At 46.2% G+C, this 15,846-nt stretch overlaps 1 protein-coding gene across 6 annotated transcripts in view; it reads right to left on the minus strand.

The window, feature by feature from the left end:
- The window catches only part of MYO7A (myosin VIIA), a 116,847-nt gene that overhangs the window by 28,015 nt on the left and 72,986 nt on the right, over positions 1-15,846 (minus strand). For all 6 annotated transcript variants that reach the window (XM_054015814.1, XM_054015813.1, XM_054015811.1 and 3 more), the window contains 8 exons: positions 13,622-13,749; positions 11,505-11,631; positions 8,008-8,127; positions 6,952-7,125; positions 4,812-5,039; positions 2,142-2,312; positions 964-1,081; positions 494-620 (listed from right to left, as the gene is read on the minus strand). In XM_054015814.1, the coding sequence (XP_053871789.1) occupies positions 494-620; positions 964-1,081; positions 2,142-2,312; positions 4,812-5,039; positions 6,952-7,125; positions 8,008-8,127; positions 11,505-11,631; positions 13,622-13,749 (1,193 nt within the window). The remainder of the gene's footprint in view (positions 1-493; positions 621-963; positions 1,082-2,141; positions 2,313-4,811; positions 5,040-6,951; positions 7,126-8,007; positions 8,128-11,504; positions 11,632-13,621; positions 13,750-15,846) is intronic.

Genomic DNA, 15,846 nt, shown 5'->3' on the forward strand with positions numbered 1-15,846 from the left:
GAAATCATGCTGTGTGGCAGAAGCTACCAAACAGCACCCTGTTGCTTTCAGCAGAGGAGACAGATGCTAAATCACCAGATGCTGCTTTGATGCACCCCTGACCTGGCCTAAGCTTCCTACAGTGCACATCTGCTCTAAGGCTATGCACACACTACCCCTTATGTGGGTATAAGTGATGTCACTCAGGGGGGTGAATAAGCCACCCCCCGAGTGACATAAGTTACACCGACCTCAGCACCAGTGTGGACGGCGCGGTCAGCGGGAGAAGCTCTCCTGCTGACCTAGCTATCGCCACCTGCGGGGGCTGGAGGAATTAAGTCAATGGGAGAGAGAGCTCTTTCCCACCGGCTTAGAGCCTCTGCACTAGCAGCTTTATCAGCTCTGTAGTGTAGCCATAGCCTAAATCCTTTAAAGCCAAGGAATTCAAGCCACCTGTTTTAACACACCATTACCTCAACACAGAGACAAACTGACTCATTCTGCTCCTCCTTACCTACTGCTTGAGACAGCCGTGATCTCTGGGAAGGAGAGTTCTAAGAGGACTTGTTCTTGTTCATCCACAAAGTACACTCCGGTCCAATTCACAGCTACAATCACATCGTTCTTGGGCAGGCTGGGTCCTGGGTTGAAGACAATATGCACAATAGATAAATGTGCAGGCAACTATCAGACTGTAAAGTTAAAACGCTGGTGAAAAATGGTTTACAAATTGAACAGGCTTTTAGCTCTCAAATCAAGTCGTAAAGGCCAGAAAGTCCCAGTCTTGTTCATTGGGGACGTGGTAAAAGCATCAGAGCTTGAGACATTTATAGCCAGGCTGCACTGAGTGCTGTACAAGGCAATCCTGTGCCTTCAGGAGGATGGACCAGATCACCCAATAGGTCTTGTTCAGCTCTAGAGTCTATGATTCTCTTTTATTTCATGGATGCTCATCCTATGGCAACACATTCTCTGTTGGGTTACCTGAGAATTTGAAGGCTTCATAGAATCTAGAAAACAGCAAAGGCCACTTGAAACGTGCAAAATCTACCACTTCTTCCTTGACTTTTTTGGGGTCTGCTCTCTTCTGGGTATAAATTCCCTACAGGGAAACCAAACCAAAACCAGCATAAAAAAACAAACCAACAATACGCAAGTTAAAGCCAGGAAATGGTCCAATTAAAAACAAATCAATGGGGCTACATCAGTTTACACCAGCTGAAGATCTTGAAGTTACGAGACCTCCGACAGTATCAGGATAAGCCAATGGCTTAAAAAACTCGCAGGGAAAGTAGTGGAAACCCCAGTACTTGAGTTATTAAAGGACTGGACAGGACAAAGGTATGGAGAATACACTGTAGGGAATGATCCTGCACTGGAAGGGACAGGGGGAGGTCTAGATGATCCAATAGGACCTTTCAGCCCTTGTGCTTAGATGGACAATACCCAATGGTGGAGACAAAGCCATGGGAGTCATGGTGCCTGATTCTCCAGGAGTATAAATCAGGAGCAGTTCTACTGAAGTCCAGGAAGTTTCACGAGGCTCACACTGGTGTAAGAAGTGAGAGGAGAATCAGGCCCAAGGTGTTTTATCTCAAAACCTGTTGTCATGAATGGAGTCTCTGCTCTGCCCTCCTCCACAGCTAGAAATCCAGCAGGAATGGATCTCTGAGGAAACACCTGGCTGGGCTGTGTAGAGGAGACTTGCTCCTCACCCTTGGATCAGGCTTCATTCAGGACGTCACTGGGTGTTAAGGGGGCCCCTGTGTTTGTACATTGCCCTGAACATTGGGGCCTCTATCCTGACCGGTGCCTCTAGGCACGGCCATAACGCCATCATATAAGAGTCCCATGATTTAAGGGGAAATCCCCAACGTTAGAGTCTTAGCCATTCAGTAACTGCTTCAAAACTCAGCGCTACCACTGACGTCTCTCTCTCCTTCATTTGAGACCCAACCGGCACCAACAACGGCTACACTGGTCTTTGCCCCTTGCTCTAAATTGATCTCTGGGGGAAACATCCGTTTCTGTCTCAGCCTCAGTCGGGGCTCAGACCGAACCCCCACAGGCTGACACAGCCAAAGCTGCTGGCTGTTTAACATGCACAGAGCCTTGCTGAAGCTCACCCCCCGGCCTCTTTCTGACCGAGAGCCAACACCTACCTTTTTATGTGCGGCTATAATGAGCTGAGCCCATTTCTCCACTGTTTTCGAAGCAGTGATCTCTCTGTCAGGGATGTAGGAGGGGATTAAGTTCAGGAGTCGTTCCAGCACCATCGCCGCGCCATAGTCTACGTAGTACTGCTGGGAAGCCAGTTCTGCCAAGTCTTCTTCCTGTAGGAACCAACAACTAAAGAAACTACAAGGAGGGAGTCACTTTAACCTCCCTTCTCCTTGAGCTCAGTGAACCCTTTGCTGACACAGACAGATTGAATTTTAATGGGATTTCACAGGTGTCAATGGACTTTAGATCTGGCTCTAAACACTGGCACTTTAGAGCGCTGCAACTTTCTCACTCAGGGGTGTGAAAAAACACCCCCCTGAGCGCTGCAAGTTTCAGCTCTGTAAAGTGCCAGTGTAGACAGTACACCAGCACTGGGAGCTACGCCCCTCGTGGAGGTGGGTTTTTTAGAGCGCTGGGAGAGCCAGTGAAGATGTGCCCTTAGGCCTGGTCCACACTAACCCCCCACTTCGAACTAAGATACGCAACTTCAGCTACGTGAATAACGTAGCTGAAGGCGAAGTACCTTAGTTCGAACTTACCGCGGGTCCAGACGCGGCAGGCAGGCTCCCCCGTTGACTCCGCGTACTCCTCTCGCCGAGCAGGAGTACCGGCGTTGACGGTGAGCACTTCCGGGATCGATCCGGGATCGATTTATTGTGTCTAGACAAGACGCAATAAATCGAACCCAGAAGATCGATTGCTTACCACCAGACCTGGAGGTAAGTATAGACCTACCCTAAGTGACTAACTCCTAAATGAATAAAACATCACACAAATACTTCCTTAACTACCTCCCCTTTCTACGGACCCCACCTGCATTCAAGTGGGAGAAAGACTGGGTCTCATGTACCTAGCAGTGATAGCTGCAACTGTTAAATGAATTGCAGATCAATGGATAATAATGGGAGAGCAGAGAAAATTCCCTTCTGAATTTTGCTTACCAAAGGCTCTAGTACTTTAGTTCACCTGATGGCATCATCTCTTTTTGATTAAGCAGGTTCAGCATCCATTGTTGAGCACTGAGATGCATGAAATTACCTCTCATACCAGAGGAGTCACCTGAATGCAGATAACATCTCACTGGATGCTATGGCCATGTTTGCTCCAGAGCCATGTCTACACTGGCAAAGTGACCTGTTGCTGGCAACTGGTGTCAGCAAGGCTTACAACTGAACCAATACTGAACATTGTATAGGTCCAAGTCTAGCTGAGGGCAAACTGTGTTCAGCATAGTGCCAGGAAGGAACTATGGTAAAAACCTGAGCAGGTTTGAGCACCAAGAACAACTCTGTCCTTGTCTACACTTGCAGTTCAATCCTGTTCAGCACTGGTTCAATGGCACCCTTTTCTGATACCTGTAGTCAGCAATGGGTAATTCTATTAGTGTAGACAAGGCTTAGTGAGTATAAATCAATTGTGTCTCAGCACATCTCTTGCACTTAAGGAGCAAACCCACCTCTCTCTTCATAAATCGGGCAAATTGCTGAAGAACAGATACCTGAATGCAATACACCTTTATTTTGTACTGTCTTTCATACCAACTGTGTCCCAAAGTATTTTACAGAGGCATGACATAGCTACAGAAGTAGAGACTGGGAGCAAGAGATATAGGCAAAGGATAGGACTACAGATAAGATTTGAGATGGAGAGTCAATGAGGCAGAGATACAAGAAGGTAAACTAGATACCATGGTGATTGGGCACTTTATAGACACACAGTAGACATCTCATGTGGAGGTCAGGAGAAGAAGGGGTAGAAGCAGACAGAACAGAAGATAGATATGTTGGATGAAGTCCATGGATACTTTAAAAACAAGGAGGACAAAATACCCAGACCCAGATCCTTCCCAGATTCTCAGTTGTATTTAGGTCCCTAACTCCGTTTGAGGATTAGGGCCTACATTTTCAAAGTAACAAGTACTTTTGGGTTCCACAATTTTTGGGCGCCTAGTTAGACATACCTCAAAGGGGCTTGATTTTCAGAAGTGCTAAGCACCCAGGGCCGGCACAACCCATTAGGCGACCTAGGTGGTCGCCTAGGGCGCTACAATTTGGGGGGCGGTGACTGCGGTGATATTTTGGCGGCGGGACCTTCCGCCGCCTCTGTAGGGGGCGGCATTTTGGGGCGGGACCTTCCGCCGCCTAGGGCGGCAGAAAAACTGGCGGCGCACCTGTAAGCACCTGGTTCTCTGCAAATCAGTCCTCTTTAAGGTCTCTCAGGTTGGGAACCCAAACACGGAGGTAGTCAGAATCACTAGTCACTTAAGCCAAAGGGCCAAACTTTGCCTTGGGATGCTCATGTGCTACTCCCACTGATTTCAGATACTAAGGGGCAGTTCCCATTGATTTCCTCTGTTTGTAAGTTGGCTCCTTTGACTTCGATGAGAGTTGTCTGTGAGTTTCTCCGGGGGTGAAATTTGGCTCTTAATGTATGAAGTTCATGATGCTGGGTCCCTTATTAGTAGACAGACAGACAGACAGACAGACAGACAGCAGGAACAGCATTCTTTTTAAGGATTCTGGATCCCACCTACCTAAATGAGAAGAGAATATTCACGTGCCCAATTTCCCAAGCCAGGGGGCCAAGGTCTGCCATTGCTGAGGACTCACCTTGTCACATCGGTACTCCCCAAACTTCACCCCCCGGACGATCTGCTGGTAAATGAGGTTTGTTGCCACGTTGTCTTCGCTCGGATTGTGCCACGGGGTGAAGATCTCCTTCCTGAAGAAGAGCCGCCACGGCGCGTTGCGCTCCTGGGCTCCCTGCTCTTTGGCGTACTGTTCGCACTGAGACACAGCGTCCATCACGTGGTCGTTGCCGCTCCCCAAGGATGAGACCTGGGCAGCGCAGGAGGGGAACAGGGAAGGTACATGCTGGTCACCATATTTTTAGCAGCAGTTTCCATGCCCCGTGTGAAAGGAGAGACCCATCGTGATTTAGTGGGATGAGATTATGCTCCACAAGGGGAGCAAAGAGCCTTTGTTATTATGCATTATTTGTATGACCATAGCACCTAAGAGCCCTAGTCATGGGCCAGGCCCCACTGTGCGAGGTGCTGTACAAACACAGAGCAAAAAGATGCCCCCTTACCCTCCTACCATGCCCCGGTGCAGGGGCCAATCACAACTGCAAGAACTCCTCAGAGCGAAAGCCCACAACAGCACCAGCTTCTCTTAAAGGGACAAGGAGGGGTGTTGTGTAACCCAGTCCCCTCTCTACCAGCCAGCAGAGATGGGCAGCCACGGCGTGGAGAACATGCTGCACCCTCCTATGGGATGGCACAGACCCTCTGCTACCCAGGAGCTATGGGACTGATTCTGTCTCCCTGAGCACAATGCTTCTGGAAGCGCTCCCTAAGGCTAGGCAGCTCGCGCTGCGCTGCCCATCGGACCTGTGTCTGAAAGGCCCAATCTAGCCCGTGGTTTGTGTGTATGATGCTATTATTGATTGTGCAGATTCCATGCTTGTGCTCGGAACAGTCGATTGAAAGCCAGACTGAGTGCAATCAATCAGAATCAGCAGGAATGGAGGGCTATGTCTCTCCCCAGACATTACATGGGTACATGCACCTGCCGCAGGCCTTCGAAACAGACCAGAGGATTTTCAAGGATGACACAGCTCTCTCCAGGTTCAAGGTTTATGTAATGCAGTGGTTTTCAAACTTTTATTCTGGCAACCCAGTTGAAGAAAATTGTTGATGCCCGTGACCCAACGGAGCTGGGGATGAGGGATTTGGGGTGCAGGAAGGGGCTCTGGGTTTGAGGGGGAGGCTCAGAGCTGGGGCAGGGGATTGGGGCACGGGGTTGGGGCGCAGGCTTACTTCCGGCGGCTCCCGGTCAGGGTGCAGCAGGGGTGCTAAGGCAGGCTTCCTGCCTGTCCTGACACTGTGGATCGTGCTGCGCCCCGGAAGCGGCCAGCAGCAGGTTCAGCTCCTAGGTGGAAGCGCACAAGAGGCTCCGTGCAACTCTCGCCCGCAGGCACTGCCCCCCCCATATCCCATTGGCTGGGAACCAACCAATGGGAGTATTGAGACGGTGGCAGTGTGCTGAGCCCTGTTCCTCCCTCCCACCCCCCCCCCCACCCCGCCTAGGAACTGGACTTTCTGCTGGCCGCTTCCAAGGCGCAGCACGGTGTTGGAACAGATACGAACTAGCTGCCTTAGACAGGCAGCACTACCGACAGGACTTTTAACGGCCCGGTGGGCGGTGCTGACCAGAGCCGCTGCGACGCAGTGCCTTCCATTCCGCAACCCAGTACTGGGTCGCGACCCGCAGTTTGAAAACCACTGATGTATGGAATGCTAAACTGTATTATACTGTTCGCCCACTAGGTGGCGATGTATGTAAAATACCTTATTTAAGCTCACCTCAGCCATACCTGGGCAGCGCATTAATGATGAACACATCTGCTGTGTATCTTGCTCAGAAGCAAGCTCGGTAGCCAGTCCATATCTGGTACAGGGCCATGACAGTTTATTAGGAGTAGATGGAGTTACACAGGCAGGCTGTAGCTACTGACTGACTGGATGAGATTTTACTCTCAGACTATTTTGCCTTCTCATTGACTTTGACCTTTATTCAGGGAATCGTATCTACCGGTAGCCTCCAAAAGTTCATTACTGACACAATGGCTTAGTGTTCAATTCCCCGCTCTCATCACAAGACAGAACTGCCACCCTGAAGATACATATTTTCTATATCAGAAAAGAGGCGCCTTCCCCTTCTCTGAGGCGTCTAGGTCGGCACGTACCTTGTCAAACAGTGCGATGTAAAGCGAAAACCCAAATCGGTCCTTCAGGCTGATCTTGTCAGCTAAGGAATTACAGAGCTCTTTAGCGGTCGTTGCAGAGTCAGTTAGCAGCGTCTTCGTTGTCCCATCCATAAACGTAACAGGCAGCATGATAGGTTTCTTGGACTTGGTCGCCTAGGCGATTAGGGTCAAACTTTTTAAAGGCATACGAACTTGAATTATTTGCCCATTTACAAGTTATCTCCCAACAATCATAGCGCCTTTTCTGGATCCTTTGCACTAGTACCTATGGTTACATCTGTAATACGGCTGCTAGATACTTCTCCACTGCATGATGTAGGGTCACAACGTGAGTAATGGGGAATAGCTGCAACTCCCGATTTTTTAAATTAATACAGTTAATTGTCAATGGTAATTTTTGATTCTCTTCAATGGACACTGGATTGAATCCCGGAGGCATGTGTAACATTTAAATCTGTGTAGAGACTTGGATAATACCCACTGCCTCAAACTACATGGAACGCAGTTCTGTACCACCTTCAAAATACAGGAAGATGGAGAAGAGTGCAGGCAAGAGGAACAGTAACAAGTGGTTTGAAGATAATGTGACTCAGTCATACGTTCTCCACAAGGAAGAAATAGTTTCTGCTTCTGAACTGCTAATCCTCAAAATAAGAGAGACAACATCCTACTAAGGGACTGCGAGAAAATGTTTAAGCCTCTAAATGGAATGGCATTCACTATTAGAGCTGGAAAGAAACCGTGTTTCATCCCCCACAAAACACTGGGAAGAAAAACACTTCCACTGAATTTGTCAGGTTTTGGTTGAAAAAAATGAAAACCTGAAAACCAACCTTTTTGGTTTACGACAACTAAAAACTGAAAATATTCTTTTCAAGGACAGAAGAAAATTTTCCTACAAAAATCTGAAAAATTCAGACAGAAATGGACATTTTCTAAAGCAAATTTCTGTTCAGTCAAAAGTCACTTTCAACATTTCAACAAAATCTTTTTGAGACACGGTCTATTTGCTCTAGAGGATTCATCTGAACATACCTGTAATTCTAACCAGCTGGGCGGCTGGGTCCTAGTCCCATTTGCAAATGTCCTCCTCAATCTCTCTTCACAATAGGGAGCGTAACCAGGAGGACCTCCATTGATGAAGTTCCTTAAATACTGTTGGCAAGAGAGAATGTATCAGTTAGACGACTGATGGCTGCTGTTGGCTTGAACACAGGTCCATGGTTCCATTCTAAAGATTGTCCACCCAAAATGGTATTGCAGCATTGGCCAGAAGTGGGGATTAAATCAAATAGACCTGTAGGTAATGAGCAGTGGGGAGACAAACACAGAATTTAACCAAATGCGCACACCAAATCAATTCCCTGCCATCGCAGGGGCCGTGCACATTGGTGCACCTCGGTCCCATCTATTATCTGAATGCGGCACACAATAGTTTGTTCTCCTGAGGGCTGTAACACTTTAGTCTAATCCAGGTTAATGGGCTTGCTGCAGGGGTAACTGGGTGGAGTTTAGTGGCCTGTGACATGCAAGTCAGACTAGATGATCTGGTGTAATTTCCAGCTCAAGAAGACAAACCCGCACTAGCTCCGATTAAGCTAGCATGCTAAAAATAGAAGTTTCGCTGCTGCACTGTGAGAGAGCCACATGCCAGATCACGGCTGAGATGCTACGCATGAACATGGGCAGCTAGCCTGTCCTGCTGCTCACCCTGTCAGGGCTACACTTCTGTTTTTAGCATGCTCGCTTGATCAGAACTAGCGTGGGTAGGTCTCCTCGAGCTGGGAATCATACCTCCCACTCTAGTGTAGATGTGCCCTATGACACACAGAGAATACTTAGATACCTTATTAATACATTAGATTGGTATTTATTTGCTTAGATTTTTAAAAATATACATTTTAAGGAGGTCTATCTAGGACTCTATGTACTTGACCCATGTATTAAAAATGCAATCACATTACGGCAGAAAAAAATTAAACCAAACAGCCTCCCCCAAATGACAGACCGAAAATACTCTATAAATAACTTAGACAGACAGACCGCTCTATAAATCATAACTGGGAGGCTCTATAAATCACTTTGCTAGAGCTATAAATCATAACTTAGATGCTCTATAAATAACTTAGATAGACAGCTAGACAGACAGATGGATAAGATGAATAGCAGCCACTCCATGGTTATAGTTGCAACAGAGTTTGCATTGTGAACCTGATTTCGGCATCACCTCTGAAATCCACACCCACAAAACTAACAGCTTTGGAACTGGTAGGTAAGGTCTGGGGCTGATGCAGAATTTTTCTACTAACTCTGAAATAAATCAGAGTAAGTGCTCCCAATTAATGTACCTTCAAACAGAAGTATTCACCAAAAAAATCTACAAATATTTTTGCCATCATATAGTACAAAAGGAAACAGAAGGAGAGAGAAAATATAGTTCATATCCCCTCTGATGAGTTCTGCCAACAGTGCACAGGGCCAGCATTTAACAGCTATGCTACTTTAAAAAAAAAAGAAGAGTTATTGACATTTTAAGCCCTGATTCTGTAATTGCATCTGTACAGGAGACCCCAGTGGTTTGTCTGCAGCTCCTTGCAGGATCGGGGCCTTTAACAGTAACCTCAGAGTGAGTCACCGAGAGTCCAGAATGCAACAGGTTTGACCAGTACCCCAAGATTACAGAGAGTAAAATCCTGGCTCCCCTGGAGTCAACGGGAATTTGGCCGCTGGCTTCCGTGGGACCAGGGTTCCAGCCAAAGGGTATATTTTGAAGACTATTAACAACTTGTTTCTAGAAGTGCTGCCCTCTCCCCAAATAAGCCCTCCTTTATCAAAGATTTAAACACAGACTAAAACGCTCCATGGGCCCTCTCTAGTGACACGCTTTACTGGGTCGCATTTCTAGGCATAATGGAATTTTCTGCTGTTTCACACGTGATTTATCTGCCTTATCCGCTTCCCTACAGGAAGGTCTTGTGGCTGACACCAAGAATTCTATTGATGAATTTGGCTTCTGGATTCAGCTCTAAGGACTGAGGGCCTGATCCAAACTACACTGAAGTCAGTGGAAATGCTCCAACTGAACTTCACTGGGTTTGGGATCAGGCTACAGGTTCTGAAGTTCTTCCTCAGGCAAAGCTCTCACAGTGGCAATAGGAGGCTTGCCCGAGCAAGGACTAAAGGCTTAGTCCTGCAACGTGCTGAGTACTCTGCCCAGCAAAGCCCTTAAGCCCAGGCTTAAACGTAAGCCTGAATAGCCCCATTGAAGTCACTGTGAGTCTGGGTGCTTAGCGCCTTTCAAAGTCAGGCCACTTTTAGCTAGGGGCCTAAATATGGATTTAGGCCAAAATTGTTATAAAAAATGGGATCCGAAGAAGTGGCCTGATTTGCAAGAGTGACGAGCACTTAGCGGCTCTCAGTGACTTTGGTGGGAGCTGCTGGATGCCCAATACTTTGGGAGATAAAACTGCTCATCTAGAGGTCTTGGCTTCCATCTGGATACATGAGGAAGTAGGACACAGGGAGGTAAAGCAACCAAACAAAATACACTCATAGATCTGGGGTTAATTTAAAACCTTCCTAAATTCACACACACACACACACACACACACACACACACTTTTCCATGCAGATTTGTTTTTTAATTTCAGCAAAATTGAGCTCACTTTGTAATACCACTGAGAGACAAATGTACCAGCGCAGCAGATGCATCGACTGAGTGTGCAGAAACGCCATCTGCATATACAAATTAGCCTTTGTATATTCCTATGGGGTAACCGCAGGCATAAACCCGCAGCCTGGATGTGCCAATCCCACTTGTGCAAGAATATGGATGTTTGGCCTCTTTTAGGTGTTTGCATATTCTTTGCAGAAGCAACTCAGACACGTCGTTTGAAAATTTGGCCCCAGAAGTCCCTGCTTTCTCACATACATACACTGCAGCTGCTTTCTCTGAGCCCTCTTCTGTGTTACCAGCCTTTCCGGATGGCAGCTTCCTATAGGCCTGTTCATTATTCTTGGCTATTATATGTAGGACAAGAGAGAGGGACAGGCTGCAAATCTGGGATCTGAGCATCCCTAATTTTCAGGTGTGCTTGGATCAGCCTATTGTAGAAATACAGGTCAGCTGTGACGTGTGGCTGTAGATCTGGATTCAAATTTCTGCAAGGCCTTGAGATCTGAGAGCTGGTTTCAATTAAAAACAACTTCCTAGTAATTTATTCTTCTTTATAATTAGATGACTTGGTTAGAAGAAGAGCCTTTAGGGCCCCAATTCAGCAACCTATGTAAGCAGTTGCTAAACTTTAACTTCAATTTAACTTCAATGGGGCTGAAGCATGTGCTATGTTCTTAGCTGAACTGGGGCTTTTATTACAACAGAGCTTTTCTGTAAAATCAGACCCTGGGTGGAAAGGGAGTCACGATACAGTTAACAAGCAGAGAAACCAAAGAGAAGAGTTGGCTCCAGCACTGCGAAAGGAAATGTATAAATAGATACGCCAGGCAAAGGATAAATAACATTCGCTCTTCACCTTCACAAACTTTTCGGAAGGAGCAAAGCATCCCACGCACAACGACATCAGGATCCAGCCTCTGGCGTGGCTGCTTTTGGAAGGGTTCTGGGTGAGCTGTTTGCAGATTTGACAATAGATTTCATCCCTGCAACAGAAGTCAGGGTTAGATCCCAGCCAATCATTCAAGATACCATTTCCCTCTTAGTGGAGCCCTGATCCACGGCCCACTGAAGTCAACGGGAGTCTTTCCAATAATTTCAGTGGGTTCTGGATCGGGCCCTTAATGAATAATTTGCTACTTTTTCTGGTGAAATCTGCCTTTCAGGCTTGCAAACTGTTACTAGATGTTAAAGGGGCTGCCGTCTTTTAGATGGGATGTAAAACCAGACCCTGACTGCTTGATAATTAAAGGTCCCATGGCACTTTATGTCTGACTCGGAGTATTAATCTTGTTGCCCTGGCCAATTCTAACTCTGATAATTACATCCCTCCTACAGACATCCCCCTTGCCATTTCAAATGGGACCAGCATTCCTCTACACTTTGGCTGAGCTCTTCCAAAGCTGCCTAAAAGCAGCTCTGAAACTGGCCATCCAGGCAGCTTTGAAAGTCTCCGCTTTCTCGTGCTGAGTTGCTATGTAGTGTTGCTGTGTCCATTTAAACCAACAGCCGCCATGTTCCATCCTAGCAGCAGCCTTTTGTCAGTGGCGGGTAAAATGAGCCTTGTCTGTTGTTTGTGTAAAGAGCTTTGTGAGCTTTTAGGATGAATGGCAAAATATACCAGAGGCGGTGCAGTTGAGGTGGCCCAACATGTTCCATTAGAAGACCCTGTTTTCCGTTCCTTATAACTTGGCCAAATTTTAGCTGCTTCGGCTGAAATTTTCTATGCTGATTTTTTAAAAAAATTTCAGCAAAAACAGTTCAGTTGTTTCTCAGAACGAGGTTTGGGGAAAAGACATGTTTGTCCATGTTAAGAGCTTCTTACATCTGTTTTGTTGAGACGCTCTAGTGCTGTCACATTTTGGAACAGGGACTTACAATTTGGTATGAGGATTGCCCTGGGATCGGGGGTGGGGGGGTATTTTTTGCCATCTCCTTGAAAAGCCATCCATCTTTGGCCAAGTTCATGAGCCTTTGAAAACCTCTTAGTTTGCACATGCTCAGAGGAGTTTGCCAGCAGAATCGCCACAGAGTCTACCTGCATACTCCATCCCCTCACAGCTACTATCTGCTACCAGGCACTCACAAAAGCAGCGGAGGTCCTTCTGCTCTGAATATATCAAGCACTATATAATGCTTTGAAAAATCAGGTCCTAAGCATTTCAAATTGGGCCCCCTAAATCAGTGTACAATTTTAACCCTAATCTGCCTTTGTCACACTGTTCCCCATCTGTAAAATGGGCATAATACCATCCCCTCATCTCACAGGGTTGTAGTGAAGATACATTAATTGTGCATGAAGCAGGGTCGGAATAATCTGCAGAAATAAGGCCTAGCCACACACTGAACAGTGAAGTAGGACAAAATATTGAAAAGCTGTTCATTAAGTGAGCACAGTTCATTCTGTGCACTGAATGAGGCAGGGTCCGGTGGAAAAAACAGCATATGATCTTTTAATTAAAGATAGTGTCTGACTGCATAGGCACAAAGGGGCTGAATTAAGGTTGCATGGGCAATCATCATTCTGGCTTTTCCTATCTTTTGAGTTTTGACTTTGCAACTGCAACAATGTTCTTTTAACATAGTTTTTTGCATGCAATAAAATAAATCTATTCTTCTAACAAAAGAAGACCCAGCAACTTAGGATGTAATGGCTTGGATAAAAATAAGCAGTGAAAAGAAAAAAGGAATGCTAATAACTGGGGGCCTGATCCGAAATCCAAGGAAGTCTATGTCAGCCTTTCCACTGACCTCAATGGGCTTTGGATCAAGCCTGAAATGAACATCTAACAAACATGGAGGGAGTCTAGCCCCAATCAGACAGAGGAAGAGAGCTCGAAGAACAGTGTACTACGTGTTTTATTCAATTGCACAGATTAGCAAAAATATTTTTTTAATGAGATCAGCTTAAGTAATCGGGGGGGGTGGGGGGTGGGGAATGAGAATGATGGTTGACTCTTTGCACTGATTTCTAACCTTAATGCTGGTCTCAGGATGCCATTGCCAATAATGAAATGCAGCTTTTCCAAGTTGGAGGTGGGTCGGTCTTCAAGCATGCTGTTGCCTTGGAGGGTGGACTCACCATCATGGAGTCTCTTTGTCACCTGTCAACCGAAGACATTATTCTCTTTCTGGTTAACTTGTTGCTATGGTTCTCCCCTCCTTCAACCCACACCTCTGTGAACGGCTGTGCCTCCCATCCCCACCCAGGTAGGACTTCCACAATTTTTCCACAACAGCCCCTGTAGGCCGCAACTCCGAGCCCCACCCTCAACTGGGATAACTCTAGTAGAAGGCAATGGAATTTCATCGGTCTATAACTGGTGAGGATCTGGCTCTTCATCTTTTCTCTATTCAATCATCATTAAAAAACAGTAACACAATTAAAAGATGCTCCATCAGCCAAAACCACAACGCCCTGGCTGTAAGCCTGTAACCACATGCATGGTTGTGATCGTTGTTTCTGGTTTCCTCCGTAAGCGCACATCATAGAATCATAGGACTGGATGGAACCTCGAGAGGTCATCTAGTCCAGTCCCCTGCACTCATAGCAGGACTAAGTATTATCTAAGTAAAAAGCAACAGAGGGTCCTGTGGCACCTTTGAGACTAACAGAAGTATTGGGAGCATAAGCTTTCGTGGGTAAGAACCTCACTTCTTCAGATGCAACTTCTGTTGTCTCAAAGGTGCCACAGGACCCTCTGTTGCTTTTTACAGATTCAGACTAACATGGCTACCCCTCTGATATTATCTAAGTGTTTATCTAGCCTGGTAGGTGTTTGTCTAACCTGCTGTTAAAATCTCCAATGACAGAGATTCCACAACCTCCCTAGACAATTTATTCCAGTGCTTAACCACGCTGACAGTTAGGAAGTTTTTCATGATGTCCAACCTACACCTCAATTTAAGCCCATTGCTTCTTGTACTATCCTCAGAAGTTAAGGAGAACAATTTTTCTTCCTCCTCCTTGTAACAACGTTTTATGTACTTGAAAACTGTTATCATGTCCCCTCTCTAACTAAACAAACCCATTTTTTAAATCTTCCCACATAGGTCATGTTATCGAGACCTTTAATAATTTTTGTTGCTCTTCCCTGGACTTTCTCCAATTTGTCCCCATCTTTCCTGAAATGTGGCATCCAGAACTGGACACAATAATCCAGTTGAGGCCTAATCAGCGTGGAGTAGAGCGGAAAAATTACTTCTCATGTCTAAAGAAGAACAGGAGTACTTGTGGCACCTTAGAGACTAACAAATTTATTAGAGCATTTGTTAGTCTCTAAGGTGCCACAAGTACTCCTGTTCTTCTTTTTGCGGATACAGACTAACACGGCTACTACTCTGAAACTTCTCATGTCTAGTTTACAGCACTCCTGTTAATATATCCCAGAATGATGTTTGCTATTTTTGCAATAGCGTTACACTGTTGACTCATATTTAGCTTGTGGTCCACTGTGACCTCCAGATCCCTTTCTGCAGTACTTCTTCCTAGGCAGTCATTTCTCATTTTGTATGTGTGCAACTGATTGTTCCTTCCTAAGTGGAGTATTTTGCATTTGTCCTTATTGAATTTCATCCTTCAGACCATTTCTCCAGATCATTTTGAATTTTAATTCTATCCTCCAAAGCACTTGCAACCCCTCCTAGCTTGGTATCGTCTGCAAACTCTCTCTATGCCATTATCTAAATCACTGATGAAGACATTGAATAGAACCAGACCCAGAACTGATCCCTGCGAGACTCCACTTGATATGCCCTTCCAGCTTGACTGTGAACCACTGATAATTCCTCTCTACCATACCGTATAAAAAGGAGGATGTGTCAAGAAAAAGGATTCTCTGTCCCAAGAGCTGAAGAGTGGGATTTTCAGAAGTGCTCTGCACTGGCCGAATGGTTCACATGGGTGTTTGACCACAGATATCAATGGCAGTGGAGTTAGGCCAATGTTGAGTGCTTCTGAAAATCCACTCGGAATCTAAAACCTAGCAGGGAGGCGCTGAAGTCAGAAAGACTGAGAATGTTCAGGCCAACACAGGGGGGTGGGCGATTCTCTAACTGGAAGTCTATGCAGATGGAGGGATGTGAAAAGAGGAGATGGACGGGTACTTGATGAATGGAGAGTGCGAGCTGCACCAGGCATAGGGAAGAAGGCATGAGGTGCAGGGTGACACGAGGAGACATGGGGAGCCAACCTTTCCCTT

The sequence above is a fragment of the Malaclemys terrapin genome, chromosome 1 (genome assembly GCF_027887155.1).
Source record: "Malaclemys terrapin pileata isolate rMalTer1 chromosome 1, rMalTer1.hap1, whole genome shotgun sequence".
Taxonomy (NCBI): domain Eukaryota; kingdom Metazoa; phylum Chordata; order Testudines; family Emydidae; genus Malaclemys; species Malaclemys terrapin.